Source organism: Leopardus geoffroyi, chromosome A3 (assembly GCF_018350155.1).
Source record: "Leopardus geoffroyi isolate Oge1 chromosome A3, O.geoffroyi_Oge1_pat1.0, whole genome shotgun sequence".
NCBI classification, from domain to species: domain Eukaryota; kingdom Metazoa; phylum Chordata; class Mammalia; order Carnivora; family Felidae; genus Leopardus; species Leopardus geoffroyi.
In genome coordinates, this window is record NC_059336.1 from 63,321,991 (window position 1) to 63,339,474 (window position 17,484).

At 37.0% G+C, this 17,484-nt stretch overlaps 1 protein-coding gene across 7 annotated transcripts in view; it reads right to left on the reverse strand.

The window, feature by feature from the left end:
- The window catches only part of THADA (THADA armadillo repeat containing), a 330,511-nt gene that overhangs the window by 238,187 nt on the left and 74,840 nt on the right, over positions 1-17,484 (reverse strand). For all 7 annotated transcript variants that reach the window (XM_045445868.1, XM_045445865.1, XM_045445866.1 and 4 more), the window contains 3 exons: positions 8,592-8,724; positions 5,097-5,210; positions 851-973 (listed from right to left, as the gene is read on the reverse strand). In XM_045445868.1, coding sequence (XP_045301824.1) covers positions 851-973; positions 5,097-5,210; positions 8,592-8,724 — 370 coding nt within the window. The remainder of the gene's footprint in view (positions 1-850; positions 974-5,096; positions 5,211-8,591; positions 8,725-17,484) is intronic.

The following is a 17,484-nucleotide window of genomic DNA, read 5'->3' on the forward strand; positions in this document are numbered from 1 at the left end:
GAAATAATCCAGATACAAAAGGACAAAAATTCTGTAATTTCACTTATATGAGGTACCTACAACAGGCAAATTCATAGAGCCTGGAAAGTAGAACAGAGGTTCCCTGGGGCAGGGAGTACCTCACCAAGGAAGTGAGGAGTGACTGTTTAACAGATACAGAGCTTCTGTTTAGGGTGATGAAAAAGTTCTGAGAATGGATAGTGGTGATGACTGCACAACACTGCAAATGTACCTCGTGCCACTGAACTGTATATTTTATTTTTATTTATTTACTTTTTAATGTTTATTTATTTTTGAGAGAGAGAGAGACAGAATGTGAGAGGAGGAGGGGCAGAGAGAGAGGGAGACACAGAATCCGAAACAGGTTCCAGGCTCTTAGGTGTCAGCACAAAGCCCAATGTGGGGTTCAAACTCACGAACCATGAGATCATGACCTGAGCCGGTCAGGTGCTCAACCGACTGAGCCACCCAGGCACCCCTGAACTGTATATTTTAAAATGGATAACATGATAAATTTTGAAAAAGAAATAAGTGACAGTTTAAACAAAAATAATAACAATGTAGTGTGGGTTTATAACATACATAAACTGTAATAAAAGCACAAAGATTGGGAGGAGAGAAAAGGAAATATGTATCATTAGGTTCTTACACTTCAACTGAAGTGATACGATATCACTTGAGGGTGGACAGTGATGCTAAAGATACATGCTAAAACCCCTAAGGCAATCACTTAAATAAGAAAACAAATAATTATGGCTAAAAAGCCAACAAAGAAGACAAATAGTAGCTTATTAAAACCTACTCGGAAGTATAATTAAGTCAATGGAAAAAAAATGGCAAAAGCACTTACTGCCCAGACTGGTGATGTAAAGCCTAGAATTGCAGCCTTAGCTCCATCAGCCACATATGGAATAATATTTTCTCCCAGACGTGTATCTCTGAACAAGGCTCTAAGGATATTTAAAGCATGAACCTAGAATAAAAAGCTAAAAATTAGATGTGGTTGAAGACCCTGGTAATTCTAAATCTGTACACATTCAATAACATAACCTCAAAATAAAAAAATTACTGAATTTGAGAAGAAATAAATAATCCACAAATGAAATAGCAGATTTTGATAAAATACAATTAATCTGATAAATCAATTTTTTAAAAGATTTAAACAGTGCAACTAAAAAGCTTGATTCAATGGACATATGCAGAATCCTGCACCTAACAAATAGAGACAACATGTTCTTTTCAAGTACACATGAAACATTTATTTTTTTAAATGACTTAAAACCTAGCCACAAATAAAATCTCAACAAATACCAAATAATTAAAATCTTACATATTATGTTCTGATCACAGTGAAACTAAGTCAGAAACTGATTTCTTTAAATACTTTCAAAACTGATACTTTATTTTTTAAAAAAAAGTGGTCAAAGGAAAAAAAATTAACATTTAGGGCTGACCAATAACCAAGGTGCTATACATCAACATTTTGAGATGCAATGTAAGTGGAACTTAAAAAAAAAAAAAATGCATGCCTTACATGCTTCTATAAAGAAAAAAAGACTAAAAATGAATATTCTCGGTGTCCAATTCAGATGACAAAGAACAATACATTAGAAAAGAGAAAGAAAATTTAAAAGAGCAGAAAATTTTGAAAAAAGCAATGACATAACCAAGACCATTAGCAAAACCTAAAGCTGATTCTTTGAAATAGAAACACACCTCTGGCTAACCAAGAAGAGAGAGAAGAAAACAAGCAGTATCATGAATGCCAAGGATGATATGACTACAGATACTACAGAGAATAAAGCAAAAATACTACTGTGAATAATGCTACCCAAATCGATTTGAAAAATTAGACAAAATGAACAATTTCCCAGGAAAAGAATGTATCAAAACAAATAGATAGATGCTTATTATTACATATAGGAAATCAATAGATAAAAATCCTACCCAAAGACCAAAAACAAAAAAACAAACCCAATATAATAACTACAACAATTACCAAAAAATTGACCCACATGAATTTATAGATGAATTCTACCAAATATTCAAAGAATAGATAATCCCAATTTATATAAACTATTTGGAGAAGAGAAGACTCCCAAATTTATTTTACCAGTCTAGCACAGCTTGGCTAGAACAGTAAGGACAACTACTTTGGGAAAATGGTAATTTCTATTAAAGCTTAATATACAACATACCCCAAAAACACTTGTAGGTATCTTCTGAAAAGAAATATATATATGTTCACCATTAGGCATGTACAAGAATGTTCTTAAAAGTACTATTCTTAATAACCCAAAATAAAAACCAACCCAAATGGTCATCAGCAGAAGAATGAATAAATTATATAATATCATATAGCAACGAAAATAAATAAATTACAACTTGGATGGATAATATAAACATAATTTGGTCAAAAGAAACCACATCAAAAGAGTACATAATGGTATGTTTTCATTTATTTAAAACTTAAAAAAAAACAGGTAGAACTAAAACTAAGGTGTTAAAGTTAGGCTGGTAGTTACCCTTGGGGAAAAGGTACTGATTAGAAGGAGCGTGAGGAGGCTTGGAGGTGTTAAAATGTTCTGTCTCTTGCTAGTTACACCAGTATGTTCACCTCATGAAACTTTATTGTTGTACAGATATGATTTCTATACGTCTTTGTATATGTTATAATTCAACAAAAAATTTTACATAAAAAATAAGGACAGGTACAGCATGAAAAAGAAAAACCACAGGCCAATCTCATGAACCCAGTGAAAATACGCAAAAAATATTTTTTAAAAGATTTTAAGGGAATCTAGCAATGTGTAAAAACAATTCACCATGTCAAAGTTGTGAATTAGGATTCCATACGCAAAGATGGTATTGGATCAAAAATAAGTATATTCATGATTATTTGCAAATTCGAGAAGAAGACATTTATCTCAAAAGACACTTGAAAGCATTCAAGGAAATGTGATTTCCTTAATGAGCTATATGACAGATTTAAACCTACAGCAGATATCAGCAATCACATAGGGATAACTGCTATTTCTATTGCTATACAAATCATACTACAAGTTCCAGCCAGCAGAATAAGAAAAATATTTTATGAATAAGAATTAGAAAGGTAAAACAAATTTAGCATTATTTACTGAGAATATGATTATCCATAAAGAAAATCCAAAAGATTTACAGACAAGTCATTAGTTGTAATACACAATAGCTGACATGACTTCTTTTTTAATATTTAAATCTTCTAGGGGTGCCTAGGTGGCTCAGTCAGTTGAGCATCCGGCTTTGGCTCAGGTCATGATCTCATGGTCCGTGAGTTCGAGCCCTGCATCAAGTTCTGTGCTGATAGCTCAGAGCCTGGAGCCTGGTTCAGATTCTGTGTCTCCTTCTCTCTCTGCCCCTCTCCCACTCATGCTGTCTCTTTCTCTCTCTCTTTCTCTCTTACTCTCAAAAATAAGTAAGCATTAAAAAAAAATTTTTTTTTAAATTTAAATCTTCCAGTCCATGAGCATGGCTAGTTTTCTCCATTTATTCAGATCTTTCTCTATGTCTTTCATTATTTTAAAAAATTTTATTCTGTTTATTTATTTTTGAGAGACTGAGTGAGAGCGGGGGAGGGACAGAAAGAGAGGGAGACACAGAATCCAAAGCAGGCTTCAGGCTCTTGAGCTGTCTGCACAGAGCTCAACGCAGGGCTCGAACCCACGAACAGTGATATCATGACCTGAGCCGAAGTCAGACACTCAACTGACAGAGCGACCCGGGCACCCTTTTCATTATTTTTAAAAATAATCTCCTATAAAAGTCTTATAGATCTTTTGTGAGATTTAATTCTACATACTTTATATTTTTTCTAGTGATTATAAACAGTATTTTAAGGATTGTATTATATGTTGCTGGTGTGTATAAATGCAATTAATTTTTTTGCTTATTGTTGTGCTTATATTCAGCACAGAGTCATTTTCCCCAAACAAATCAATAAATTTAAATTCCAACAAAAATTCAAAAGGGGGTTTTATTAAACTTAGCAAGCTGATTCTATAACTTATATGGAAGAGCAATGGAAAAAATATAGCCAGGATAATTACAAAGGAAAAAAAGGGAAATTCACCCTACCAGATACCAAAAGTTATTGAAAAGATAGTAATTAAAATAGAGTTTTTGGCTCAGAGATAATATAACAGACCAATAAAACAAAGCACTCAAACAGACATGCATGTCAACAAGAACAGTATATTAGAGATAGAAGGCTGCTATAAATCAAGGGGAAAGGATATACTGTATCAAAAAACACTTGTATATTAATTATCCAAATGGAAGGTAATAAAATTATTTTCTTATTTTACACACAAACAAAAACAAATTACAGATAGTGTAAAGACAGAATTGTGAGAAATAAAATTAAAACTTTAAAAAGAAAATACAAAATATGTTCTGACCTTGATGTATTTATTAAACAAGATCCGAATGTACAAACCATAAAAGAAAAAGCCGGAATATTCCATTTTATTAAAATTTAAAACTTTCATGCAATAACAGAGACCATAAGCAAAGTGAAAAGAGAAGCCACAGATTGGAAGAAGAGGTGTGTAACTCAACCAAAAAGAACTGTTATCAGGAAAATCATTTTAAAACAACCAAAAAAAACCCAACTCCTGAAAGATAAAGACAAATAACCAAATTAAAGATAGCCAAAAAGTCTTTCAATGGGCAATTCACAGAATTCATTCAGAGGACTAATACATGAAAAGATGTTAAAGCTAGCCAGGTATTGGAGAAATGTGAAATAAAACTGGCAGAGTAGCATTATAAAATGCCTTTAGTTGGATGTTTTCACCAAAGTTTAAAAATAGGTCATTTTGGTTAACATAGATCAACTAAAGCAATGGTTTATTTTGTGGACAGGAAAGGCGAACAAAACAAAAGCATCCAGAGCAAGCTTCAAATACCTACCCTATTTTCAATAATTCTATATCTAGAGCAAATACTTTTCTTTTCTTTTCTTTTTCTTTCTTTTTTTTAGCAGATACTTTTTTTTTGGACAGCAAAGATTTAAAATCACTGCCTTCCTAGCAGGCTTTGTGTATTTCCATTATTACCTGGGGGACTGTGCTCTGTGAGTCATCTGTAGGACCAGCCAAGGAGATTAACTCTTTCATTGTTATTTTCAACAAATCCATTTTGCCTTTCTTCGGTTCAGATGCCAATAGTGCCTATGGAAAAACAAGACAAAAATTAACTGGGCTATTGTTTTACATATACCTATTTCTAGTTCCTAGAATCAATCCCAAAATGAAAAATCCCCTTATGAAAACATGTGGTATCAAGCAAGTTAATTAAGCCATTCAGCCTTGGGCAAGTAGTTTAACTTCTCCATCCCTCAGATTCTTCATCTGTAAAATAAGGTGATGGTGATAGCATGGCATCTCTAAGGTCATTTCCAGTTTGCTTGTTAACTATACAATTCTAAAAGGTTGAATGAATGGTTCTTACTTAGCACTCTCCTAGGACCATAACTATGTGACAGGTCTGATACAATAAGCAAGTCCGTTTTGGGTTTTGTTTTTTGTTTTTTTTTTTAATTTGACAGAGAGTGCACGTGTACACAAGTGGGGGAGTGGGGCAGAGAAGAGAGAGAACCTCAAGCAGGCTCCACGCTCAGTGAAGAGCCTGATGTGGGGCTTGATCCCACGATCCTGGGATCATGACCTGAGCTGAAACCAAAAGTCCAGACGCTCAACCGACTGAGCCACCCAGGAGCCCCCAGCAAGTCAGATTTTGTAACAAATTTATCAACAAGAAAATCCTCTTTACTTAAAAAACAAAAACACCTGTGGATTAAATTTCTTGCAAGGATTTAGAAACTCCCTGGAGATTGATCAGTTGTTTAATTTTTTACCAAAGAGTCTCTACCTGAAGGACCATCAAACCTTAATACTGGAAAGTCCATGGAACAAAATACTACAAACTCCAAAGGGGTCCCATATTTGAATTTTCAAGAGCTGCTAATTTACTTTGTGTCTAACATTTTGCCAATATACATTAAACATAAAAATAGGATATCAAACCACCTGAGCCAATAAAAGGGAATGAAGTACTGATATATGCTACAACATGGATGGATTTTGAAAACATGCTAAGTGAAAGAAGCCAGACATAAAGGCCACACAGTATATGATCCCATTTATATGAAATATCCAGAAAAGGCAAATCTGTAGACACAGAAAACAGATCAGTGGTTGTATAGAGCTAGGAGTAGCAGTGGTTATTTCATTTGTGCATAGCTAGTAGCTCCCAAGAGTGAAAGTTTCAAGCTATTCAGCTTTTTTGGAAGCTTTTATAATCCATAAAAGAGGTAAACACATCCAGGAGATGAACCAAACTGATCCATGTTTAAAAGACAAATTTATCGGAGCATCTGGGTGGCTCAGTCAGTTGAGCATCCAGCTCTTGATTTTGGCTCGGGTCATGGTCTCACACTTTGTGAGTTCAAGCCCCACATCGGGCTCTGCACTGACAGTACAGAGCCTGCTTGGGATTCTCTCTCTCCCTCTCCCTCTGCCCCTCTCCTGCTCATGCATGCTCTCTCTCTCTCTGTGTCTCTTTCTCAAAATAAATAAATAAACTTTAAAAAAAAGACAAATTTATTATAGTATATTTATGCTATTTATGCTCATAAAACATATATACTATTTTTCTAATGACCACTCAAAACATTTTTATATCTCTCTGTACAAAAGATAAGTTCATAAACTAGGCAGTTTTTCTCCGTAGTTAACACTAAGTAGAGGTTTCCACGAGAACATAAATTATTGGTAAGTTATGCTAAGAGGAATGGGGGCCTCTCTGAACAGATTTTTCTAATAATTTAGATTTTACTCAATTAACATAAATAAAAAAGCTACATGCAATTACTGAAATGTCTCCTTGGAGCCATGGTTTCCCACCCCCCCCAAGAGTTGTGTACATAGTTATGACAGTCTTTCTAAGGATGGACTAAAAAAGGACATGTCCTGGGGTGCTTGGGGGGCTCAGTCAGTTAAGCATCTGACTTTGGCTCAGGTCATGATCTTGTGGTTTGGTTCGTGAGTTCGAACCCCACGTCAGGCTCTGTGCTGACAGCTCAGAGGCTGGAGCCTGCCTCAGATTCTGACTCCCTCTCTCTCTGCCCCTCCCCTGCTTGCGCTCTGTGTCTCTCTCTCAAAAATAAATAAACATTTAAAAAGTTAAAAAAAACAAAAAAAAGAAAGTATGTGTCCTAACTGCTCTGTCACTATGACCAATATTTAGTACTAGACGGGAGCCAGAGGTGGAATAAGCACACTGCACAAACATGCAACTAGACCTTGCTACTGTCTTAACATTTGTCCTCAAGTGAGGCAAAAACACACGAGGTCCAAATGAATTACAGGCAGGAGATGAACCAAACTGATGCAGAATGGGTCAGATCAGAGAGTTTTCATTTCGATGAGCTCTGCATCACATCAACAACCTCTGCAAGTTGGCGTCCATTGTCATCACAAAATGATGACTGTGGAAATTTGACGAGTAAGAAAGAGAAGGAAAAAATGTAGAGGCACTAATAAAACACTTGGTTGCACTTATTTTCATTGCTTTTATTATACCACCACCATTCCCGGACTGAATCTTACTAAATATTAAACAAAGACCTTCCAGGTTGGGGTCTGATTTAATATTGTGAGGACTTTGGTTTTTATTCGTTGAATTCATGAGGACGATAGCCTCTTAATTTCAACACTGTGGAAATAAAATATCTTCCTATCAACTAGCAATATCTGGGTGTGCTGATATGCAATGATCTTTGAGGTAAAAGAGTAAGTGGAAAAAAAGCAAGGGCAAAACAGTGTGTATAATATGCTTTCTTCTGTATTAAAAAACAGAAAATGCACTACCACACACCCATTTTCACATGTAGAGTTGTTCAGGATTCAGGCTGCCCAAGCTTCCAGTCTTAGTCCTGCTCACACTATCTCTGGGGCTTTGGGCAAGTCACTTAACTTTCCTCAGCCTCAGTTTCCTCATCTGTAGTATACAAATGATAACAGGACATATCTCATAGGGCTTGAAGAAAGATTAAATAAGTTAATATATGTCAAATAACCATTTATAAATGTTAGCTACCATTAGGATTAAAATTATTTTACGCATGGACATTTTATGGACGTATTGAAAAGAAATTGCTAATACTTGTTGCTTTCAGAGGAAGTGTTAAGGGTCTTGAAATAACAGGAAGACTATTTTTTCTAACTCAAAAAGAAAAAGGCAACGTGCACACTTCCTAGAAGTGAGCCATGAATGTGCCACAGTGATGTCTGCCTACTTAATACACAGGCGGAAATCTATACCACCCTCTGTTCACATTACAAGACTGACTTTGTAGAGAGGGTTTGTTCCAAGAACAGATCTGTCATGGGAACATACTGTCCACACACGCAACAAAGCCACATACATAAAAGCCAGAACTATCTCTTATGCAATATGCTCCCTCACATGTCAAAGGGATCGTCAAAAGACAAATAAAACAAATTATCAAAAGACAGACAGACAGACAGCTACGTCCCGTGGATAAGTACCTGTATGTAGAAAGGAAGTCCGGCACTGCGCCTTGTAGCGCAGAGTTTAGATGAGGGATCACTGCATTTAATTTCCTCTAAAACATTCCATAACCAGTGTTCTGGCAGCTTTTGCAGACTCACATTGGGGCACCTAAAAGGAATAGATAAAGCAAACATTTGGAATAATCGGGTACCAAAAGATAAAAGTACGAACTATTAATACACATTAACATGGTTAGAGAAGAAGAAATATCCTTATATTTGGAAGGAGGAAAACTAAAACTTGCCTCCCTTTCTACTTTTCACTTACCTTCCTCTTTACTATGGGTCTTAAGCTAGGTCTGAAGCTATTAAAGATTCCATTTCTTACAAAAGCATATAAAGCATGTGTCTTGTCTGCAAAATAAGCTTTAATACCATGGCTTACACTCATACTCAAAATGTTCTGATGAAGGTTAATGAAACTCTTACAGATAATCTATACTGCAAAACACAAAGAGAATATAACTTTATTAAAACTTATGTTCGGTCTTTACAGAGATTATATTCAAAGAAAACACATTTTAAGGTATATCTTAATAATCATTTTCATGTCTCTCAAAATGTGGCCTCCCACAAAATTTTCAACCAAATCCTACGGAAAATTAATAAAGCAAGTTAGTATAAACATTTTTAGATTATTTGGACTTTGCTGTTGGTGAGATTCCACTCTACTATATGAAGTGTTACTCTGTTGTGCTTAAGAATATTTAATTTTAATAAAAATTTTTAACCTTATGCCTTACCAGATCATATAACATTATCCTAAGAAATAGCATATTCTGTGGTAGACAGACAATTATTTTAGGAGGATCATAACTGGATTTGACTAAAGTAAATATATGAAAATAAAGAGATGAAATCCAAAGAAAAAATACTCTGTTTTTAAATTGAGGAAAACATTCTGCAGAAAGATTTTTCTTTCTTTTTTTTTTTTTAATGTTTACTTATTTTTGAGAGAGAGAGAGAGAGAGAGAGACAGAGAGAAAGACAGAGTGTAAGCAGGGGAGGGGCAGAGAGACAGACACAGAATCTGAAGCAGGCTCCAGGCGGCTCTGATCTGTCAGTGTAGAGCCCGATGTGGAGCTTGAACCCATGGACCATGAGATCACGACCTGAGCTGAAGTCAGACCCTTCACTGACTCAGCCACCCAGGCACCCTGACAACTTCAGTTTCTAATTAAATATTCCAAATAGTAACTCAAATTTAGTTGTTTGTGTCTTGCATAAAACAAATCATATATAAATAATAATACTCTATGGGGTGCCTGGGTGGCTCAGTCAGTTAAGCATCGGACTTTGGCTCAGGTCATGATCTAGTGTGGTTCACGAGTTCAAGTCCCGCATCAGGCTCCATGCTAACAGCTCAGGTCCTGGAGCCTTCTTTGGATTCTGTCTCCCTCTCTCTCTCTGTCCCTTCCCCACTCACACTCTGTTTCTCTCTCTCTCAAAAATAAATAAACATTTTAAAAATTAAAAAAAAAAAATACTACTCTATAGGAAACATTGTTAAAAGTTTGACAGGGGCCTAAAAATATATTTCGGCCATAGAAGCACCTGGATGTCTCAGTCTGTTTGAGTGCCCAACTCGTGACTTCAGCTCAGGTCATGATCTCACAGTTGGGGAGATCAAACCCCACGTCTGGCTCTGCACAAACAGCACTAAGCCTGCTTGGGATTCTCTCTCTCCCTCTCTCCCTCTCTGTCCCTCTCCTGGTCATGTGCATGCATGCACGCACGTTCTCTCCCTCTCGAAATAAATAAATAAACATTCAAAAATATGTTGTTTCAGCCATAAACTTTACAATCAAATCTCCCTACTGCCAGCATGCTCTGTGATTTTAAAGGTTTCCTTTTAGCATGGCTTAAAAAATTCACCCCGCCCCTGCTTCTTCCCACTCACCCCCTCAGCCACCAAAACCAGCCATCCACAATCTGAACTATGAGATTAAAAGAGATCCAAAGGCATAACAACCAAATACAAAGTGTGAACCTTGGTTAGATGCTGGCTTGAACAAAACAAAGGTAAAAGAGGTATTTTCAAATAATAGAAGAGATTTATATGTACTAGATACTATAGGACACCAAAGAATTATTTCTAGGACGTGTCAATGGCATTATGCACGTGGAAGAAAGTGTCCATATTGTTTAGAGATGCACAGAGGAGTGCATAGGACTGGAAATACAAATCAGAAATGCACTTTGTAACAGTTCAATAAGCCATCAAGAAGGGGACAGACGAAGCAAGTGTGGCAAAACTCTGATACATGTTGAATCTATCTGGGTGATGGGTAAACGCAGTTCATTTTACTATTCTCTCCACTTTTATACATGTATGTTTGAAATTTTGGTATGTTTTTTATGTTTATATATTATACACGTTTAAAATTTACATTTGAAACTTCTCATAATAAAAATAATCCATTCATATAATGTCTGAAATCTTTCATAATATGAATAGTCCTCTTGCACTTTTATATTTATAGGAGTTGAAGTTACTTCTCATCACTGGATTTATACCTCTTAAAAAATAAGAAAAATGCATTGAGTTCCACGGAATTGTTTTCTAGTTTATTACTAACATTGCCAGCTTGGTATAATCTTCACACAGTTGCCCAATCAAAACCTGAAATCCAAATGCCCCAGAGCTGTTAAGTGCTAGTGATATAGTCATGGATTACTGTCTTCTATTGCTCAGTCTTCACAGTCTTTTAAGTATATTTGGATTAAAATACTCCACAGTGAGTGAGCAGGGAAAAGAAAAAAAAAAAAAAAAAAGAAAGAAAGAAAGAAAGAAAAGAAAACCAAAGCAAAAGTCATCTTTTGTGATCTAGTCATCTGAAAAAACTGGAGTCACGGAGGTAAATAAAGTAAAAACTAATTGATCTAAGATTACATGTGGATTTAATTTACCTATTCTCTTTCCCACCCTCCACAGGACCACCAGCCTTGTAGGACTGACATTAAATAGTGCTGCAGTCTAAGGTCAAGTCTCCTACAGGGAATCACTATACAGGAAAAACTAAGGGGGAAAGGAACTGTAAGAGGTAAGGGTTTTTTTTTTCTATTTCCTTATGTTCCTAGCAAGTGCACTGAAATACTAGTGCAATAAATACTAGCTTAGTAATGCTCCCCAATACTATCAGTGAGGGGTGACTGGGTGACTCAGTCGGTTAGGCATCCAATTTTGGCTCAGGTGATGATTTCACGGTTTGTGACTTTGAGCCCCACGTCGAGCTCTCTACAGAGAGTCTGCTTTGGATCCTCTGTCTCTCTCTCTCTCTCTCTCTCTCTCTCTCTCTCTGCCCCTCCCCCAGCTCATGAGCTCCCACGCGCGCTCTCTCTCTCTCTCTCAAAAATAAACATTTAAAGAAGAAAAAAAGGCACTGTCAGTGCACCTCTCCTGGGCCTCCCTGACTTGACCCACAGAGGTTCTACCAAAACCAACCAATCTGAAAAGGCAGGCAGATCTGAGATAAGAACAGGCCACCTCACCATGCATCATCCTTCCTCATCTGAACTTACAAGGGCTTGTGACTGTTAACAAATCTCGATCTAATTCTTTTTCCATCTTGATCAACTATTCCAGCTTGAAGGGTCACCTATGGCCTGGTCCCAACCCTCCTACTTGATTGTAACCTTAAAATTCTTCCACATTCCTGTACAGACTTTCTGTTCTAGTAAGGTTGTGCACTTTGCTGGTTCCCATTCTAACACATGTGCTACACACACACACACACACACACATACACACACTCCATATTCTCAACTAAGCATTTGTTTATGATCTCCGTACTTATCCCTATTCATACAAATTAGTAAAACTTCCTCCAAATATTACATCTCACAAGGACCTTTCCTTTCTCAAAGCCTCCAGTGTATTTCGAGCACTACTAGGCACAAGGTGTACAAGGGGTCAGTACAGTACCATGGAAGGGGTGGAGTGTGAGCTGGACTCTGAGGATGTGCGGGCAGAACGGTGGAAAGCCCACATAAGCGGGGTTGAGGAAGGAGGAGATGAGATGACTGAGGAAATAATTGAAGGCCCCAGAGGCAATTCCTTAATGTAGATTCTTGGCTACTGTAACTATAAACAGTTAACCAGGCCTATTTAGTCCCTTATGTGCTGCAAACTAAGACTAAACTCTCCTTGTTAACTTGAGGAATTTGAAAACAAAGATCCGAGAATACTCAATGAGGCCAAATCTGGCAAAGTGCCCTCACCAGAGCCCTCTCTGCCCATTGCCAAGGATCCAGGAGCCTCAGGAGCCCTGGGAAATGATCAAGACACCAGCTCCTACCACCTAGTCCACACGGTGTTTTGCTCTGGAATCCCCCGGGATCAATCCAGCTTTTCTGTAGAATCCTTCAGTTGTCTGGTCTTCAATTTGGACTTTACGCTTGACCCTATTTCTTTGATTCCCTAGCGTCCTAGCTCTCCATTTCTCCCAGGCCAGTCCTGCCCCCACCACCACACAAGAAAATTAGTTAAATCCTAGAACTCCCGCTCTTTTACTAAAATGAAATGTGCTATATTTTAAACAAAATAAACTTACACAGAGGTGTTTAAATTATCATACTGAAAATCTATTTGCCTGCACTAAAGAAAGAAAAATAAACCTTTACTGAATGCCTAGTATACATCAGATACAACACTAGACTTTTCGCATCTTATCTTGCACAACAACAAACACGGTATGATTTTCCCCAACTGACAGGTGAGACAGTCTATCATAGTGGTTAGGAGGACATGCTATGGAGCCAAGTTATTTTAGAATCCTTGCTCTGCCATTTAATAGCTGTGTGATCCATGACAAAATATGAAACCTCCCCATTTCTCACTTTTCTATAAAATGAAAAGTGTTGGGAGGATTAAACAAGTTTGTTTTGGTGAAGTGTTTAATACATTCTGAACAGGTTGTTTTCTAAAATTATTATCTATTATTATTATGAGAAAAGCAAGCTTTATTTTTTTTTAATTTTTTTTTAACATTTATTTATTTTTGAGACAGAGAGAGACAGAGCATGAGCAGGGGAGGGTCAGAGAGAGAGGGAGACACAGAATCCAAAACAGGCTCCAGGCTCTGAGCTGTCACCCCAGAGCCCGATGCGGGGCTCAAACTCACAGACTGCGAGATCATGACCTGAGCCGAAGTCGGACACCCAACCAACTGAGCCACCCAGGCGCCCTGAGAAAAGCAAGCTTTAAAGAGTTTCAATTTAACTGATAGAGATGGAACAGCTGGTTTACATTTTGACAAGCCACATCCCCAATATATATTAATAATAACCAAAATATGCAAATAGAACCCCAAAACCAACTGAGCTCAAAAACAAGATCATTATCTGGGTAAAACAGAATAGAAATGCAAAGCAGCAAGAATGCTGACACCAGAGATCTGGTGGGTTACAGGTCCAGAAGCAGCAGTGATGGCCAGGAACTAGTTCCTGGGGGATAACTCATCTCACTCCCAGGAAATGGGAAATGTCAGGGGCTTCCTCTCCCATGAAGGGAAGTTGGAAAAGGGCTACTGCCAGAGCTCCAGCAGTAGGAAAAGCTGTGGGCCCAGAGAAACCTTGAACCAGGCTGACTTCTAGCTTGGTGACAAGATCTGTAATATTCCCAGTATTACTTTGGGTGGAAAACCCAAAATGCCACTATCTAATCTAATTCCTCTGATAGAGAGGAATGGGCCAAAGGAGAATAAAAAGATAAACCAAAAAGACTCCCAATCATATAGTCAGCAAATCAAAATTCAAAACACAGCCATAAGTTTTACATTAAGAAAAACTATCTTAAAAAACAATAATTTGAGCATAAATTCATTCCACACGAAACAATTTTATGGAGCAGTCTGACAAAGACCTTAAAATAACTGTTTAGAATACTCAAGAGATAAGGAATAACTTCTATTTAAAAAAGAGCAAGGGACGGGGCGCCTGGGTGGCGCAGTCGGTTAAGCGTCCGACTTCAGCCAGGTCACGATCTCGCGGTCCGTGAGTTCGAGCCCCGCGTCAGGCTCTGGGCTGATGGCTCAGAGCCTGGAGCCTGTTTCCGATTCTGTGTCTCCCTCTCTCTCTGCCCCTCCCCTGTTCATGCTCTGTCTCTCTCTGTCTCAAAAATAAATAAACGTTAAAAAAAAAAAAAAAAAAAAAAAAAAGAGCAAGGGGAGCCTGGGTGGCTCAGTTGGTTAAGCGTCTGACTTCAGCTCAGGTCATGATCTCATGGTTTGTGAGTTTCAGCCCCGTGTTGGGCTCTGCACTGACAGCTCAGAGCCTGGAGCCTGCTTCGGATTCTGTGTCTACCTCTTTCTCTGCTTCTCCCCCACTCACACTCTGTCTCTCTTTCTCTCAAAAATAAATAAACGTTAAAAAAAAATTTTAATGTACTTTCAAAATTAAAAAAAAAAAAAAAGGATGAATTCTAGAGAATTAGTGACTCAGACGACAGTTTTCTGGTAAAGGTACCCAAAACAGTACAAAGAAGACAAAAACACAAAATATATATGTGCACAAATGTACCTGTTTGTATACATACATACAGACAATAGCTTGAGAGAAACCAATATATTCTAAGAGGGGTTACAGAAAGCAGGAATAAAATAACTAGGAGAAAAATACTCAAAGAAATATCTAGAAAATTTCCAAAACTGAAAAAAGTCACAAGGCCTCAGATTCAAAGTATATTCCAAGTGTCTACTCCAGGTAAATAAACCCATACCTAGGCATATCACAGTGAAATTGTGATTAAGAGAAAACCTTAAAAGCCACAGGAGAAGAAAAAATAAGATGCCTACAAAGGAAACCAATTACACCAAAGATAAGTTTCTCACTGGCAATAATAAAAGACACAGATTTTTAAAGCACTGAGGGAAAATAGCTGTTAACCAGAATTCTATACCCAGTTAAACTATACTCAAAAGTGGAGGTAGATAAAGACAATATGAGACAAACAGTAAGTCGATCATTATGAAAAGAAATTCTCAAGAACATGCCTCTGCAAAGTTAAGTAGACTCAGAGCAGTCTCAATGTGGTATCTACTAGACATCTCAAACTTAACATACACCAAACTAAATTGCTGATCACCCTCTAAAAATCTATTCTGCCCATATGTAGTATATGATGTAGCATATGAATGATACATATTAGGCCAAATATTTTGGTTTTTTTCTTTTCTTTTTTTTTTTTTCAATATATGAAATTTATCGTCAAATTGGTTTCCATACAACACCCAGTGCTCATCCCAAAAGGTGCCCTCCTCAATACCCATCACCCACCCTCCCCTTCCTCCCACCCCCGGCCAAATATTTTGGAATCATCTTTTTTCTTAAACATCAAATCCAATCGGTCAATATCTCCTTCCTGTTCTTCCTTCAAATTACATCAAATTCAGACCACTCTTTACTATCTCCACTACTCTTCAAGCCATCATCATCTCTTTCTTGAATTATAATCATATTGTAATTTCCTAACTGCTCTCTCTGCTTTGACTATTATAGTCTATTCTCAACACAGCAGTCAAAAAAATCCTTTTAAGAGACCATACCATAATACTCCTCTGTTCACAAACCCTCCAATGGTTCCCCATTTTATTCAGAATAAAAGCCAAAGTCCTTACTATATCTAATACTATCTAGTCCTCATTACCTCTCTGATCTTATCTTCTACAACTTTTTTCCTTATTCCACTCCCATCACAAATGGCTTACCTGCTGTTGCTTGAATACCGACCCTAGTCCATGCCTCTCAAGACTTTGGCACCCGACCTTCTCCCTACCTGGAACAGTCTTCCTCCAGTTATACAACTGTTGATTATAGTGTTCACTATACTTACCAATATGTTCAAATTTTTAATGCTAATTTTTAAAAATCAGGTTTAAAAAAGAGAGAAATTAGATTATTTCCCCAACGTTATAAAGCTTGTGAGTGACAGAGAGAGGATTAAAATGTAGATTGACACCAAAGACCTTGCTTAATAAAAAGGCATTACTTCCGTGCCTGTCCTAGATTCTGTTCCACATTTGGCTCAATCTGCTCATGACAGATATTCTATCAACTCTCTATTCTTTGCTTCTGTGGATTTCATTTATTCATTTGGAAAAAAGACCTATCAGGTATCTAGTAGTCTGCTTGGCACTATGCTGTGCCTTAGGAAGGGGAGAGTAGAATAAGAATACCAAATTACACATAATTCAGAAAGCAAGTTCCTGTGGCTTTAGAATGTATTACCACAGTATATGGGGTTTAAGAAATTTACCTTCCTAATCATATTTTATTGTTATCCTTCAGATTGATTTCAATCCCTGTACATATACCATCAGAGTAGGGGTTAGAACAGTTTTTAAACAAACTGAGTGACATGGATGGAAAACTAGCTGGAGAATTAAAATATCCTGCAGAAAAACCACTCAGTGGTTAACCTACTTGTAACTGACTTGACGTGAACTGTGTCTCACTCATTTGGAAGTATTCCAATTCTCTTGGACAACTGGGAACATTTATGTCTGTTAATAAACTTTCCAACATTAACTCATCGCTGGCCTAAAGAAATTATTCCACCTGCACACACAAAGCAACTAATTTCACATTTTAAATGCAAAGTACATTTAAATTCAATACACGAAGCAAAATTCCAGAAAATTATCAAGATTCCATTGCCAGGAAACTAATTATGTGTAAAGGTTAAGCCTTTTGCCAATATCTTCATTTCCCAAATAATAATTTATTTACCAAGCTGTTATCACTAAGGGCACTAAAAGGAAGAAAATCCTTTCCTTTTCCCATAAATAGAAAATTTTACTTTGCCAGGTGTAAGATCGACTCCAAACAAAAATTCATTCAACTAAGTAAGTTAATGGCTTGCGAAAAATGA